Source organism: Acartia tonsa, chromosome 10, assembly GCF_053477335.1.
Source record: "Acartia tonsa isolate MP-2025a chromosome 10, ASM5347733v1, whole genome shotgun sequence".
In the NCBI taxonomy this organism is placed as follows: Eukaryota; Metazoa; Arthropoda; class Copepoda; order Calanoida; family Acartiidae; genus Acartia; species Acartia tonsa.
Window position 1 is genome coordinate 39,109,860 of NC_137269.1, and position 16,416 is coordinate 39,126,275.

The following is a 16,416-nucleotide window of genomic DNA, read 5'->3' on the forward strand; positions in this document are numbered from 1 at the left end:
TGTATCCGTTTGTCATAAAGTTTCAGTACTAGTTTTTATGGATGTTTTAATCCTTGTTAATATTCCCCAATATACAAGGTATATTGATAAAAGCGTTTTTTTTTTGGGGGGGGGGGGAACATTTATGACCGCATAAAGCTAAGGGTCAACTCATGATACAGGAAATATGAGACCTTAGAGAACAAGGACAAATCGTTACAATTTACAAAACTAACTCCAATCCAAATAAAATAAAAATATTTATTTTCATTTTATTTAAGTCAACATAGTTTATTTATTTATTTAGATTATTTATTTCATTAAAGTAAAAAAAGTTATGATTATTAGTACATATTACTTGAGTTAGAATGATTAATACATTATTTAATGGTTATTGGTGGTTTATTTTTTAACTTTTCTTTCACTTTATGATATTAGCAAGTTTGATATATGGTTGAGTTGAAATGTAGAAGACAGTAAGCAGGGTGGAGGGTTGGATAATGTAGGGTGTTGGATCTTTGGAAGGTGGATTATTATAGAGTAGATACGCTGAAAGCCTGAAACAAAAAATCTTAAGTCTTAACAGCTATGTGAGGGAGAGGGGGGGGGGGTGGTAATTTATCTATCCTTTACAACCCTCTCACATACTCACACGACAATACAAATACACATAATAAATACTAGGATATGACAATGAAAGAAAAATCGAGATTTTTGGAATAAAGAAAGGGGAGAATAAATTATTTAAAAGTCTTATCTATTATACAAATTTTATATCTAAGTTTTCATATTTATTGAATTGTTTACAAGTAAAACTGATATGGTTCTGATATCGCAAAAACCAATCAACCAATATTATTTTTTTATAATTCATTCTAAAAAAATAAAAAAAACTCATCAATATTTAATTTTTAAAGTTTTCATATTTATTGAATTGTTTAAAAGTAAAACTGATATGGTTCTGAGTTCTGATATCGCAAAAACCAATCAACCAATATTATTTTTTTTATAATTCATTCTATAAAAATAAAAAACTCATCAATATTTAATTTTTAAAAAAAATTGTATAAAAAGTAAAAAAAAACACTGAGAAAATATTAGGTGTAGAGGTTTCGTGTTTTTTCTAGACAGCCATATTGGCTATTTTTCCAAATTTTGACGAAACGAAAAAATTTATTGGAAAATATCAGTAAATATTAACTTTCAGGATCGTAAAAATTTAGAAAAGATTTTAATATTTAGGTTTCCTGTCCAAATTCAACCCTTTCCCTAATTATTATAAACGTCTTTGGACAGTTAGAAAATAGGGGGAATATTAAAGAAATATTGACCCGAGAGTTTCAAATTTCCATTGTCAAAGATCTATTGAATAGATTTCAAGTAGACATATGTCTGGTTAAAATTGTAATCCATGAAAACAGGACAAGGATTCCAAGTTTGTGAAAGCAGCCGCCAGAATTTTTATCAACACATTTGGTGACACTATTGGCATGCTCTCAAGGTATCCTTCATTATCCATTGAATTTCTAAATAATGGAAGAGGTGGGGAGCACATTGAAAGATGCAAATTCTATGACTGGCTCTTTGATTTAATTCATGATAGTACTGCAAAGAGACTCTAAAGAGACTCAAAGTAAAAGGAGCTATGAGGCGTGTGGACAAAAAAACAGGATTTAAAATTCAAACCAATAAAAAGTCAATTTTCGCTGGAATCAAAGAAAATATATATAAAGTTATTTCTACTTGATGAAGGTTTTTTCTTCAGCTTTTGATACTATCAACTGTTGTTTAGGTTGCTGCCTGGTGTTAAGACACTCCACAAGGCATTGAATTACAACGCTTTCAAGCCCAAGGAGACAAAGTTCTTTGATACTGTTATCAGACAGTCTATTGAATACAGGCAGTTCAGATAATACAACATAATGGTAGAGTTTCTTCTCTACGATTTTTAATTTCTAGATTCAATACAAAATTAAGATAAGATCCTACTATTATTAATTTTTTTTATAATTGAAGCTACTCTACAATTCACTTTGTTTGTCTGGCCGTCCGTGAGTCAGTCCGTAACGCAATGAGCGAAATGGGATTTTCCTAGCTGCTTTTTGAGATAAACTACTGTATTATGTGAGATTAATTCCAATGAGCATTCAGTGTGTTATTTACTTTGTACGTCAGTCCTGCTACAAAATATAAATATTAAAAATGAAAAAATACATCAAAAGGGTTTCGTATTCCCATCCTTTTTTTTGTGCTTCGCTACTTATGAATGATGATATCATTCTTGCATTCTATTTTATTAATCAATGATTGTGTTAGACAGACTAAATTATTTTTTTTACAATACATGGTTTTGGATATTTTAACTGAATAAAAACAAAGATTCTTAATTTCTTGCTTAGTGTTAATTTCTGAACTGAACTCTTAAACAGGCGAAAGTCAGGCAAAAGAGAGAATGATCTTATTGACTTAATGATAGACTGTATCAAGGCAGAGGGAGCTGATCAAGAGAATGATGCTAACAAGGGTGATGACAATGCTAACAAAGACATAGATGATCAGTATGAAAAGGTAACTACCAAAGATTTTACTGATTTATCATGTACAAATATAATGAAAACTTAGTAGTATTTGAAAGAATATTCATCAAATAAACATGAATAATATAAAAAATGTATCATAAATAATGAATTAAAAAACAATATTTTAAACTTTACAGGATATGCAGTTTAATCATCAAGTCAAGAAAAAACAATTTGATGAAGACATAATTGTTGCTACCTCTCTTGTACTTCTAGTTGCTGGGTATGATACTACAGGTATAACAATACAAATATTAATGTTGCTTCCTTTCTTATACTTCTAGTTGTTGGGTATGATACTACAGGTATAACAATACAAATATTAATGTTGCTTCCTCTCTTATACTTCTAGTTGCTGGGTATGATACTACAGGTATAACAATACAAATATTAATGTTGCTTCCTCTCTTATACTTCTAGTTGTTGGGTATGATACTACAGGTATAACAATACAAATATTAATGTTGCTTCCTCTCTTATACTTCTAGTTGCTGGGTATGATACTACAGGTATAACAATACAAATATTAATGTTGCTTCCTCTCTTATACTTCTAGTTGTTGGGTATGATACTACAGGTATAACAATACAAATATTAATGTTGCTTCCTCTCTTATACTTCTAGTTGCTGGGTATGATACTACAGGTATAACAATACAAATATTAATGTTGCTTCCTCTCTTATACTTCTAGTTGTTGGGTATGATACTACAGGTATAACAATACAAATATTAATGTTGCTACCTCTCTTATACTTCTAGTTGTTGGGTATGATACTACAAGTATAACAATAATAATATTAATGTTGCTTCCTCTCTTATACTTCTAGTTGTTGGGTATGATACTACAGGTATAACAATAAAAATATTAATGTTGCTACCTCTCTTATACTTCTAGTTGTTGGGTATGATACTACAGGTATAACAATACAAATATTAATGTTGCTTCCTCTCTTATACTTCTAGTTGCTGGGTATGATTCTACAGGTATAACAATACAAATATTAATGTTGCTTCCTCTCTTATACTTCTAGTTGTTGGGTATGATACTACAGGTATAACAATAAAAATATTAATGTTGCTACCTCTCCTATACTTCTAGTTGTTGGGTATGATACTACAAGTATAACAATAATAATATTAATGTTGCTTCCTCTCTTATACTTCTAGTTGTTGGGTATGATACTACAGAGAACCCAATTTTTTATTTTAGATTTAAAAAGAAAAGAAAAAGTAATTAATCTACTTTTTTTGTTTCAGGGATGACCCTTTCTTTTCTTGGCTATGAACTTGGTAATAATTCTGAGATTCAGACGAGACTGCAAGCGGAAATTGATCAGGCTTTTGAAGACAATGGCGGGAAAATACCAGATTACACAACTATTCAAGGCAGGGTTGACAACTTGTTGCCATTTAAAATAATTTTTTAGAGAAAAAAATGCTAAATGTTAGAAAAATACAGCGTACATTTTTTCAAAAACTCAGTAAAAATTTGTCAACCCTAATACAAGGACTTCCTTACCTGGACAGCTGTGTACATGAGACTCTAAGGATGCATACACCTGCTGGAAATCTATTTAGGAAAGTGGATTATTATTTAACAAGGATGACAACATCCATAAGTAGCGAAGCACAAAAAATCGTGGATGGAAATACGTAAAAGTAGATTTAAAGTGTATTTATCCCAAAAAAGTTTGAAAATTGGACCAAAAACACCAAATATATGGGGAAATATTTAAAACATATAGAAATAGCCAAAAACCTGATAAAAGGCAGTCTGACCGCCATGGTTGTTTTCTTTAAACGACGGGAAATTTAATTTTGATATCTATAACTGAAAAAATTTTGAAAATCGGACCATAAACACTGAAGATATGGAGAATAATGTGATAGATACAAAAATAGCCTAAAACCTGCAAAAAGGCAGTCTGGCCGTCATGGATGTTTTCTTTAAACGACGGGAAATTTAATTCTCATATCTATAACTGAAAAAAATTTTGAAAATTGGACCATAAACACTGAAGATATGGTGGAAATGTGAAAAATACAAAAATAGCCTAAAACCTGCAAAATGGCAGTGTGGCCGTCATGGTTGTTTTCTGTAAACGACAGGAAATTTAATTTTGATATCAATAACTGAAAAAATTTTGAAAATCGGACCATAAACACTGAAGATATGGAGAAAAATGTGAAACATACAAAAATAGCCTAAAACCTGCTAAAAAGGGGTCCGACCGCCCTTGGTGTTTTATAGTTAATTGTGCTACTTAATAATGGGAATGCTGTCAAAAAATTTCAGCTGTCTATCTTTAATAGGAGCCGAGAAAATCACGTTTCCCCTATTCTGTCTTACACGGACAGACGGACGGACAGACGGACGGACAGACGGACGGACGGACGGACATTTCGAATTATAGAGTAGCTTCGCTACTAATAAAGAAGGGGGGGGGGGGAGTTCTGACACTTTTGCGTAAACAGTGATTATAGGCTTTGTCCTTGGAGTGAGAGGATGGGTTATTTCACAAAAAAAAGTTTCCTTTTGGAATGTAGTTTTCCATTTTTTTAAATATTGGATTTGGATTTTCAAGTTAGAACAAAACTTATTACTCCAAAGCCTATAATCACTGTATATGCAAAAGTGTCAGAACACCCCCCCCCCCCCCCTCTTCCCTGGCTATATCCCATGGTTCAATAGTTTCAATCATTTTCTATAAGTAATAAATAAATCGATAGATTATTACTTGTATGTTGCACCAAATTTTCATGTACTCTGATAAAGTAATGTTCGCAGCTGGCTAAAATAGCGATACCCATCATCCACCCACCTTCTTTAAATAAAAATATATTTGCTTGTCATCTTTTTTTTCATTATAAAGTTTTAGGCTATAATTCAACCTTTACTCAACCATATTTTCACCTCTTAGATTAAATCAACTTCTCATCACAATATTGTAAAATTTTGTATTAAACAATTATCTTACTTTTTACCAGATGCTGCAATACAGATTACAAGCTGCCAGGTACAGACTACTGGGTCAGAAAAGAAGACATGTTGACCATCTCAGCTATGGGCATTCACAAGGCACAGTAAATTTTCAATAATTTGATGAAATGTTTTATGTTTTATACAAATGCTTTATTTTATTCTGTGTTTTATACCAGTAAATTAACAACAATAAAGAAGCATTATATAAACAGCTATAAAATTGAAAAAAAACTTAAACATAATGTTTTAACTTTTTAACGGAGGCCTACTTTAAAAAAATTTCATATTTGGATTCTCGGTCCTATGACAAACGTAGGAGTCCCAAACGTCGGAGTGGACAAACGCAGGAGTGGACACTTAACCTAACCTAACCTATTTTAAACCATATTTTAGGTTTTTTAAATGTAACCCCTGCGGGGGGCTTATTTGTATATTCAAAGCTTAACCTACTAACCTGTATAGAAATACTTACATATTTTAACACTCCTGCGTTTGTCCACTCTGACGTTTGGGACTCCTGCGTTTGTCCTGGAACCGAATTCTCCACCATGATAAACATAGTTGAATTTTAGGCGTATTCCCATAAAATGTTAACAACTGAACCAATCCCCCCCCCCCTTATTTTGTAATAATTTGAAAAGAAGGAAGAAGTTTTATAGTGTCAGGGTTCAGGTGATATTGGGTACAGGGTTGCATCGTTGTCATCTACAGGCATTTGTTATTTTTTATTTTAATAAAAAAAAAGGGGGTAGGGATCAGTGCTCCAAAGAAACTTTTAGGGATTGCAACTAATTTTAAATTTTTACTTTATATTTACTATGTAGGATGAACGTTATTATCCCAACCCTGACCAATTCAACCCTGACAACTTCTCAAAAGAAGCTCGCCAATCACGCAGTCCTTACTCATTTCTGGCGTTTGGACAGGGGCCGAGGGCATGCATAGGAATGAGATTTGCTCTGCTGGAGGCGAAGGTTGCCATGGCTTTGGTGATGCGAAGGTTCAGCTTCTTGCCAAGTTCCAAGAATCCTGAAGTTCTAGAAATAGACCCAACAAGCCAGTTGGGGTATGTGAAAGGAGGCCTCTGGGCAAATATTGTAGCCAGATAATAAATGGTAACCTAAACTACATTCTCAATAAAAAGAGATATACATTCATGATAATGGAGAACAAAACAGAATAATATGCCAAAAATATAAATAGCACCTAAAAAATAACGATTTTCCTTTTAAGTTTTATAAACAATTGCCTTTTAAATATTTTATCAAAGTAGAGGTCATTATTTTTTTTCTCTATTTGATAGTGAGTTGAACTCCTAACCTATCTAAATAATTCTTAGGTTTAATACAAAGCTCCTTTGAATTTTTTTTATTTTAGACTAATAGTTTACAGAATCTTTTTAAAATAAACAGGTGCTTTAAAAAATATAAAATTATAGCATTACTTTGTTTTTAGTAGCGAAGCTACTCTATAATTCGAAATGTCCGTCCGTCTTTCTGAGACAAAGTGGGGGAACGTGATTTTCTCGGCCTCTATAAAAGATAGACAGCTGAAATTTTTAGTGAAGATTCCCATGACATATGCGCATCTAATCTATACATTGTTTTGTACATCTGTTTGTTAATTGGGGTGCTAGATCGATTCCTAGATTTTTTTTATTTTCGTAATTTTTTCAACTCCTTTTCAAAACAGACGACTGAAACTTTCAAGGATTAAGTAAATTTGCATCCTACATATTTTTACTAAGTTTCATTAAGATATGTATATTGATTGGGGTGCTAGATCGATTCCTAGTTTTTCAAGTTTTCATGATTTTTGACTCCTGTTAAAGATAAACAGCTGGAATTTTTAGGAATTAATGAAGTCAACATTATAAATATTTTCACCAAGATTAAGAAAGACTTGCTATTGGTTGGGGTGCTAGATCAATTCCTTTTTAAAAGGTTTCGTGATTTATTTCATTTATGTCTTTTTAAAACATACTCTAAAGATAATTTTTTCTCCTGATGTCTATCAATAAACTTTGAGCGTCGCTACTTATGGATGTTGTCATCCTTGTTTTTTTATTATTTTTTTTTTGTTTTTTTGTACTGTATGTGCTCTTTATTAGTTATGTTAATAACTATTTTTTGTTATGGTAAAATTATACCAATATCTTAGTTATCTTTAAAACTTATTTGTTAGTAGTCCTATGATCTTTTGATTATTGTTTTCATAAAATTATGATATTGTACTGATAATTTGTTTTTGTTTTACTTCAAATTAATAAAATATTTATCGGAAATATTGATACTGTTATGCATGTAAAAAGAATTTGATTTGTTTTAATCTAAAAGAATTTAGTCTAAATAAATTAATTTCTTTTTATAATAACCCTTTTTATGCACTGCATTGTGTGAAGGTAGGAAGGAGCAATTTGTAGAATTCTTAGAAAGAGGCATAAATCATAATACATTTAAGAAAGGTCAAAGAATTAAGTTATTAATAGATATACTTTTTTTATCTAATTTAACCAATCAATAAATATTGGATTAAATAGAATTTCCTATTTGAGGATAGCTTTCTTCACATTAAAACATTTGAGGGTGGTTTTCTTTACAGTAAGATTTAGAGGGCCAGTAGATTATGATACAGTTATATTAGATACAAAAATGTATAGCTTGAATTAAAATAGTTTTTTTTTTCTTTGAAACAAGAGCATTAAATACATACTACTATTTTTTAATCTTGAATTGTCTTTTGGTTCTTTCCCTCAAAGTACATAGCATATAAGGAACCCCCTCCCTTATTTATAAATATACTGAAAATAAGTTGGGGCTGGGTTTAGATCTTTTCTGTCTGTATACCTAACCCCTGCCCTAAAAGGCCCTAATCCTGCGGGGTACCCTATACCCAATATAACCTAAATCAATCTGATCTATGGTAAAACACAAACACCTAAATAAAGAGTGGGAAGATTTCTGTGCTCGTCGTAAAAAATTTGAGGGAAACCGCCGGCTTATTTTTGCATTTAGTAAAAGACACTGTCAACTTTTCTGAAGTTGACAATAAACATAAAGATTTATATGAGTTATTTTATTTAGATTATGTTGCATACTGACTGACATAAATATATCATTCATATAGAGTAGGTTTACTAAAAATTAATGAAATAAATGTTTTTAAAAAGTTTATTTAAATATAATACAGGACATTTATAAAATTTGTACAACATTTACAACATTTTTAGCAGTTCTTTCTGCAATTCCTGCAGGTCTCAGAGTTCTTGCCTCTCTGGCATTTTTTCTACAAATCATTTTTGCTCATTTTCAAATCTTTGATTGAGAGTATCAAAAAATGTCTGTCTGGCCGTTTGTTTGTCTGTCTCTTAAGGCTGAACCGTTCAGTTGTTTATTTATTGGGGAGAGTGGGGAGTTAAGAAGTCTACAAAGTAAATGTTGTTCTCTAAAGAATTTTTAGTGCGAAACTTTGGAAAATTTTGGAGGGGTACTTGACAATGAATCATTAATTTACCATACTGAAATCACAGGCAATTTAAAGCATTATTTCACACAAGTAGGGAAGGAACAATTATCGTTCATTAATATATATCTCTGTCCTCTGAAAAGAAGCAAAACGTGTCCCATTACTTTTTATCTTGATAAAGCTTTTCAGGGATTAAGGGAAAGGCCAATAAATATTTTTTCACCTATTAAAGATTGTATAACTCTTATTGATTTTTTATCTTAACAGTGGCGTGCATAGGGTTTTCCCATGGCTCATACAAAAACTTTTTATCTGCCCCCCCAAATATTATTTTAGATTTATTTCGCAAATTTTAGTAATTTGTATCCTATACCTCTTTTTATATCTATAATACAAAGTAGAACGATGTCTGTCCGTCTGTCTGTCCGTCTGTCCGTCTGTCTGTCCGTCTGAAGCTTAAGATCTCAGTAACCACTGAACCGATTGGGCTCTACTCTTCAGGGAATATACCTACTGGTCCTGTGATGGTTTTAAGCTATTTTCTTGGGGGGTGGGACACCCCCAACCCCCCCAAAAAATGAAAAATACCCCCCCCAAAAAAAAAAAAAATTTTTACTTTTTCTTTTTAAATCTAAAATACGAAAAATTAGGTTGATCAAACCTCTTGGGGCAGAGCCCCTAGAGGCTAGGGGCGAAGCCGCTAGTCTTATATATTTCAATTAGTTATGCTTATTCTTAAGCTTGGTTTTACCAAAAAAAAATCGTTGAATAATTATCCCCATTCCTACTTAGAACATAGAAGGCTACGTAATTTTCAAGCTTTTGTAACCATTAAAACTTGTTTTTAGAGATAAAAAAATTAATAGGGTATTGCTTATAAATTCACCAATTTTAAAAGATAATTTGCCTCTTATAGCGCTGCAATAAAAAGCTAAAATAATACTTTATAAAAAGAGAGATGGATATATTATAAACAATATGTATTTACAAAAGGAGTATTACGTAATAAAAAGAAAGTTAATTATGTAACAAGCAAACATTTTAGTAGCAAAGCTATTCTATAATTCACTTTGTCTGTTCGTCCGTCCAACAATCCTTAACGCTTTGGGGGAAAATATGGTTTGTAAATTGTTTTGTCCGCCTTACTGTCGGTCTTCTAAAGATGTAAACATTATATTTTTTTTAAGTTTTGTGATTTTCTGGGAGTTTTTGCATATTCTCTTTTTTTCTTATGAGAACTGAACATCTACTCTTTATCTCACTTTGCTTGCTGGTCCTACCCATGAACTTTCTGTGATTCGTTACTCAGGATGTTGTCAGTCTTTTTTTAATTTTGTTATACTTTAATAAACCCAAAATTAAAGTAAATTCACTCAGACATACTCTAGTTGTATAGAAACTGCACTGCTAAACCAAATTTTAAAGTTAACAATTAATCATAAACTCACGAAATATATCAACAGCATTGATATTATGAATTGAAAGAAAATTCTCAGATTAAAAATACTGTCCTATAACATATATCAAAGAATATCCTGCCAAGTTACTAACGTCGTCGTTTTGATGCCTTATTTTAAAAAGGATTTTAATGCTTAAAGTATCTAAAATTTATGTAAAATGTACGTTATCCAGGTACTACATGTTAAGTTGGCTTTAAATTGGCCACTATTGTGGTTTTAGGCAGCTAAGACCAAAGCTTGAACAATATGCTATCTATGTTTTACGATTTGGTTGTGAAAATATAATTTATAGAGTAGCTTAGCTACCATAAATGTTTTCTTGGTATTTTATAAAGTAACTAGCAGCTATGCCCCTAGAGCCCTATAGCGGTATTTGAAGTAAAGGGGTTTGAATTCGACTCTCCAATTTTTTTTAGTTTGAAAGAATTTTTTTGGGGGGAGGGGGCTTATATTCTTCCCCAAAAACTTCCAAGGACCTATGAGAAGCTACATTGTGAAGGAGAACCATATTAGTTCATCGGTTAGGCAGATTATTCGGTAAACACAGATATCCTGTTAATTTTATGTTTTGATTTTATGTGATAGTTATACTAAAGCTTTAAATAACATAAATTGATATTGTTTTTATATTGATATTTGAAATGAGCAATTATGCCTTGCAGTCAGAGATGGCGCTGTCGCCTGTGCCACAATGCTTGCAGTTGTCGCAGGGAGGACTAAAATATAAATATACACAAATTATTATCTATTGCTTATTATTTTTTCTCTCTATTTTTTTTGTCTTACTATATGGCCTGTATGAAAACAATGTGTGAATACATATTACTGCATACTTCCTACCTTTTATAAAACTGCCACTGGAAAGTATTGGAATTTGACTGTATATATAAATGTATATAATATTCATTTAATTCATTTATTATTGTTTTTTTTTATGTATGTACACTTCTAATCCGAGACACTGTAATGTACACCCAAGAATAATAAATCTAAAAAATCTAATTATAGTTACTATATGCCACAATACTTGTATTAAATTTGTTGGTTTAAAAGTTTGGGCTTTGCTAGTTTATAACAGTCAATCAATATCAATAATAAAAGTCTCCATAGATTTTAAGCCAATTTTTAAGAGAACTTAGGAAAATACAAATTAATAATATCAATTTTTGATTTATTGATCCGGGCTGTAGTCATGGGCCCAAATTGTGGTTAATCTTAATGTAACATACGATGGATAGCACTAAGTCGTATTGAGAGTAGTAAATAAATTACTTACTTTGTGTTACCAAAGCAGAAAGCACAGAGAGGACACATATCACAACCAGTGCAGGGGGCTGCACAATCTTTGCAGGTCTGTACAATTAAACTTTTTAGTTTAGAAAATAGGATGCATGATTTATTTAATTTTTGAAGGTTTAAGCATTATGGATTTAGTTAAAGGAAGCCTGCAAGAATTACACCGATCTAACTGCTGAAAGACTGTCACAAGTAGACCCATTACCCCAAATTTGAAGCTTTCAGCTTTGATAACAAAAAAGTTGAGGTATTTTAAAATGATATTTTAGGTATTTGAAAACTTAAAAAGTTTTCCATTGCTCATGTTAGAAATTAAAATATTAAATAACATTGCACAGAAACAAAATTATAAGCTTTGTTTAGTCAGAAACAATTAAGAAATAACCAAATCTAGAGAGACAAATTAAAGAAATAGTTTACCTTAGATCCACAGTCTGCCTGTCTCACTTGTCTGCTTAACAACGCAGAATTATCCTAGGATTAGAAATAATTGAAATCCATGTTATTACTGAAGTTTGTGTTTATTTAAATAAATCTACATTTTGTACTTGTTTGAACATTAAATGTTTTAATGGACAGGTATAAAAAGATCAAAGTTGACCTTTAGGGCAGTTACAACTTACTTAGGAGTATGACATGTACAACAGGTCCTACCCCAAACGTAGGAGTCCCAAACGTCGGAGTGGACAAACGCAAGAGTCCCAAACGCAGGAGTCCCAAACGTCGGAGTGGACAAACATAGGAGTGGGACAAACGTCGGGGTGGACATTGCTTAAGTAAAACGCAGGAGTGTCCGCTAATATGACAATTTTGAAATTTTTTATACCCCTGTCTACAAAATAATGGTTATGGCCGCAGCGCTCGGCCCCCTAGCCTGCCTAGCCGCAGCGCTCGGCCCCCTGGCCTATAACCTAACCTAACCTAACTAAGAAAAATAAGGGGACCGAATAAAGGGGGGGGGGGAAGGTTGGATAAAAAAAAATCAAAATTGAAAAAAAAATTCAAAATTGAAAAAAAAATCAAAATTGAAAAAAAATCAAAAATAAAAGAAAAATTCAAAATTGAAAAAAAAAATTTGGGACTCCTGCGTTTGTCCACTCCGACGTTTGTCCCAAAAATCCTGCGTTTGTTCACTCTGACGTTTGTCCCACTCCTGCGTTTGTCCCACTCCGACGTTTGGGACTCCTGCGTTTGTCTACTCCGATGTTTTTCCACTCCTACGTTTGGGACTCCTACGTTTGTCGTGGAACCGTACAACAATGACCTATTCAGGTAGTTACAACTTACCTGGGTGTGTGACTCAACAGGTAAAAGGATGGCCGCTAGGAAAACACAGGCAACAAAAATACTCAAAGCAACAGAGGCCTTCATTCTATAAGTATCAAATCATAATAGCTACTTATTGCACGGTATTATAGACAGCTTTCCACAAATAGTAAAATAAAAAATTATGAGATTGATTCAAGTTTTGTCGGCCCGACGATACATGATTTTTCAGTATGGCTCAGAAATGGGTATTATTCAGCGGATAAGTTTAGGTTTCGAAGTCGTTCTGGAAACACTATCCCTTTTTTTTATGAAACATAGTCATATGTAATGATTTATATACATAGAAATTGCACAACAATATAGCTACGGCAAACTTTATTGACTTATATGCGCGATTGTTCAAAATTAATTTTTTTGACATCTGGCTAGCTTATTTTATAATGCTTTGAATAGTCTATAAATGGTAATAGAATTGGAATGAATGTTTTACCAAACTCCTAGCAAACTCCTAACCTATTCAACCTAACCCATGCTAAGCACATAACAGAATAACCTTTGCGAATTATTACCCGTTTGTTTAATTTCTTTATGGGATAAAGCATTTTTATATTCGACTTGACAATTTAATAATAAATCTTTAAAAAATTGATTGGTAGAAAAATGTAAAGCAGATTTTGATAATGTAAATTTTAATTGATATTATTTTTTTTTATTTAAATCAATATTACTAATATCATTTCAACAATAGTCTTTATGTTAAATTAAAATAGATTTAAATTGGCGACTTTGAGAATTATTTTAGTATATTCACTAACTCAAAAAAAAATAAAAATAAAAGCACTTCAAAAAAGAATATGAGATCTAAAACACCATGCCTGTTTTTTTTTTGTAAGAACCACTCGATTAGGAGGACAACTTGGAACTAACTTGACTGCATGTAGCTCTAATTAACAAGTCTTCTTTCAGTTACTTACTAGATAGATATACAAGTTTATACGTCCAGAAGAGGTGTAAGGAAGGGGGGGGGGGCACTTTTTTAAGATACGCTGAAGTAACCAAAAGTTCACGCAGTACACTGTAAAAAAAAAACATAATTTTGTAGTTATGATATGGCTTAAAATAAGTTGGAATTTTCAATATATTGTACTTTTAATCCTTTTCAATTCAGCAGCCTTAAGTTTGGAAAATCTTATATCCTATTATTTAAAATAATAAGGTTGTTTTGTCTGAAGCTTATGATCTCGGAAATTACTTCAGTTGTACTTTTCAGGAAAGGCCCATAAATGTCCTTTGCTGGTTTTAAGCTATTTTTCTAAATCCCTCTCCAACCCAACTTAACTCTTCTTCCCTTGAGGCTAGAGGAGAAGAAACTAGTCCTACTATATAAAGAAGTAAGGCTATTTTTGTCTGAAGCTTAAGATCTCAATGACCCGATTGAGTTATACAATTAAGTTAAGCTTCACATAGGTCCCGTGATGGATTCAGGATCATTTATTTTGAGATTTAGATCTTGGGATGGTTTAAGGCTATATTTCTGCGCTTCCATACCTTAACCAATACAGAGACCCTAGATTCTGGGGGCAAAGCCTCTAGTACTTTAATGCTACCCTACTAACAGAACCGATATCATCTCTTTTACAATATAGATTATCATAGGTCCTTGAAAGGTCTATAACTATTTTGGGGAGGCTACCACCCTCCTAAAAGGAATCACCATGCAAAGTTTAAAATCGATAGGACAATTCTAACATGCATAAATCAACAAAAAAAGCTATCCGTTACGGACGTACGGACGGACCGACCCTAATTATACAAAAGCTCGCTTTTAAAAACCTGGAAAAACAAAATGCTCTTTGCATGTTGTTTTTGAAATGTTATATAATACAAATATAGACTTTTTGACTTTTTGTGAAATTGTTTGATATTTTGTGTTTGGTATTGTGCTAAATTATTTATGTTTATGAGATTATTTCGCAATTTTGAGATACTCTTAAAATAAATAAAAATATCTTTCTCTCTTTTTTTCTTTCTCTCCTTTTTCTCTCTCTCTCTTTCTCTCTCTCTCTCTCTCTCTCTCTCTCTCTCTCTCACTCTCTCTCTCTCTCACTCTCTCTCTCTCTCTCTCTCTCTCTCTCTCTCTCTCTCTCTCTCTCTCTCTCTCTCTCTCTCTCTCTCTCTCTCTTGTTATAGCTCCTTTCCTTTATACTCTTAATATTTTTTCGTCCCCTCCCCACTCCCCCTCTCTACAATTACATTATAGCAACCAGCTAAATTCCTTTCTCAAAATGTCCACTTACTACCTACTTTCCAACTAACGTACTGTAAAATACCAAAACAAATAAGTGACATATTTATATTGTGTTAAAAATGGACATTTTACTGTTTAATTTAATTTATCTACTGTATACATTAGCTTTTAGTGCATAGGTTTACATTGAAGTTTGTTCTGCATTTTTAAAAAATAAAATTTACAACCTTTTTAATCAAAAAAGTTAAAATTGTAAAATAAATTTAATAAACATCTTCTTGATATGTATTCAAAAATACTTAACAATAAAAAAGAGGCCTAAAGCAAGGTTTTTGCAAAAAAAAAAGCAATAAAGGGACTTTGGCAAGGATTTTTATGCACGTAAGTAGCGATGAATAATTAAACTAATTTTCATCCACAAAAAGGGTTATTTTGTTTATCATAATTTGTGGGATACTTGAATTTATCTTTCATTTGATTGTAAGAGCTTATAAGATTGTTAATTTAATAGTATTTGTAGAGTAGCTGAACTACCAATAAAAAAAAGTTAGATTTCATTTAATTTTCGTGTTATGGGTTAGTGAAGATAAATTTAAATCTATAGTCTATTTAGAAGAGTTTAATATTTCTATGTTTACGATCAGAGGTGGATTCTTTAAAAAAATTTGCCCCACTAATCGCTTAGTGGGGCAAAATTGTTTTCGTGAAAAATCAAACAATTTTTTTAATAATCCAACTCTGATCTATCTAGAAGATCGTACTGACGTTACTTGGAAGGTTTAGGGTGGGGGGTGGATTTATATTTTAAAAGCATTATATCAGGTTTACGCACAGATCTATAGTAAATATGTATATATAGATAACTACCTCACTCCCTTTTCCAATGACCTTTTCCGTCTGTTATCAAATTGTTTTCTGCTACTTGGCTGTGTTAATATAACCGACACCATTGGTTGATTTTCAATGACCCAATTGAGAGTCGGCACAAGGACACTGCGATGGGGGGATACAGTTATTTAACCGTTTCCTCCTCTAGTGTTACACTCTTATGGTTTACCCTCTTGGACATTTTTGTCTGCGGCGGCTACAAATATTGTAATTCTTGTTTTATTTATTTTAGTTTCTACTGTATAAAG

At 31.9% G+C, this 16,416-nt stretch overlaps 1 protein-coding gene across 2 annotated transcripts in view; it reads left to right on the top strand.

Annotated features, from left to right (window-relative positions):
• Nucleotides 1-7,825, top strand: part of LOC145330041 (cytochrome P450 6k1-like) — a 32,859-nt gene extending 25,034 nt beyond the window's left edge. For both annotated transcript variants that reach the window (XM_080174575.1, XM_080174576.1), the window contains 8 exons: nt 1,399-1,480; nt 1,772-1,879; nt 2,409-2,547; nt 2,696-2,795; nt 3,817-3,945; nt 4,068-4,135; nt 5,546-5,638; nt 6,367-7,825. In XM_080174575.1, the coding sequence (XP_080030701.1) occupies nt 1,399-1,480; nt 1,772-1,879; nt 2,409-2,547; nt 2,696-2,795; nt 3,817-3,945; nt 4,068-4,135; nt 5,546-5,638; nt 6,367-6,651 (1,004 nt within the window). In that variant the 3' untranslated portion in view covers nt 6,652-7,825. The remainder of the gene's footprint in view (nt 1-1,398; nt 1,481-1,771; nt 1,880-2,408; nt 2,548-2,695; nt 2,796-3,816; nt 3,946-4,067; nt 4,136-5,545; nt 5,639-6,366) is intronic.
• The last annotated feature ends 8,591 nt before the right edge of the window (nt 7,826-16,416 follow it).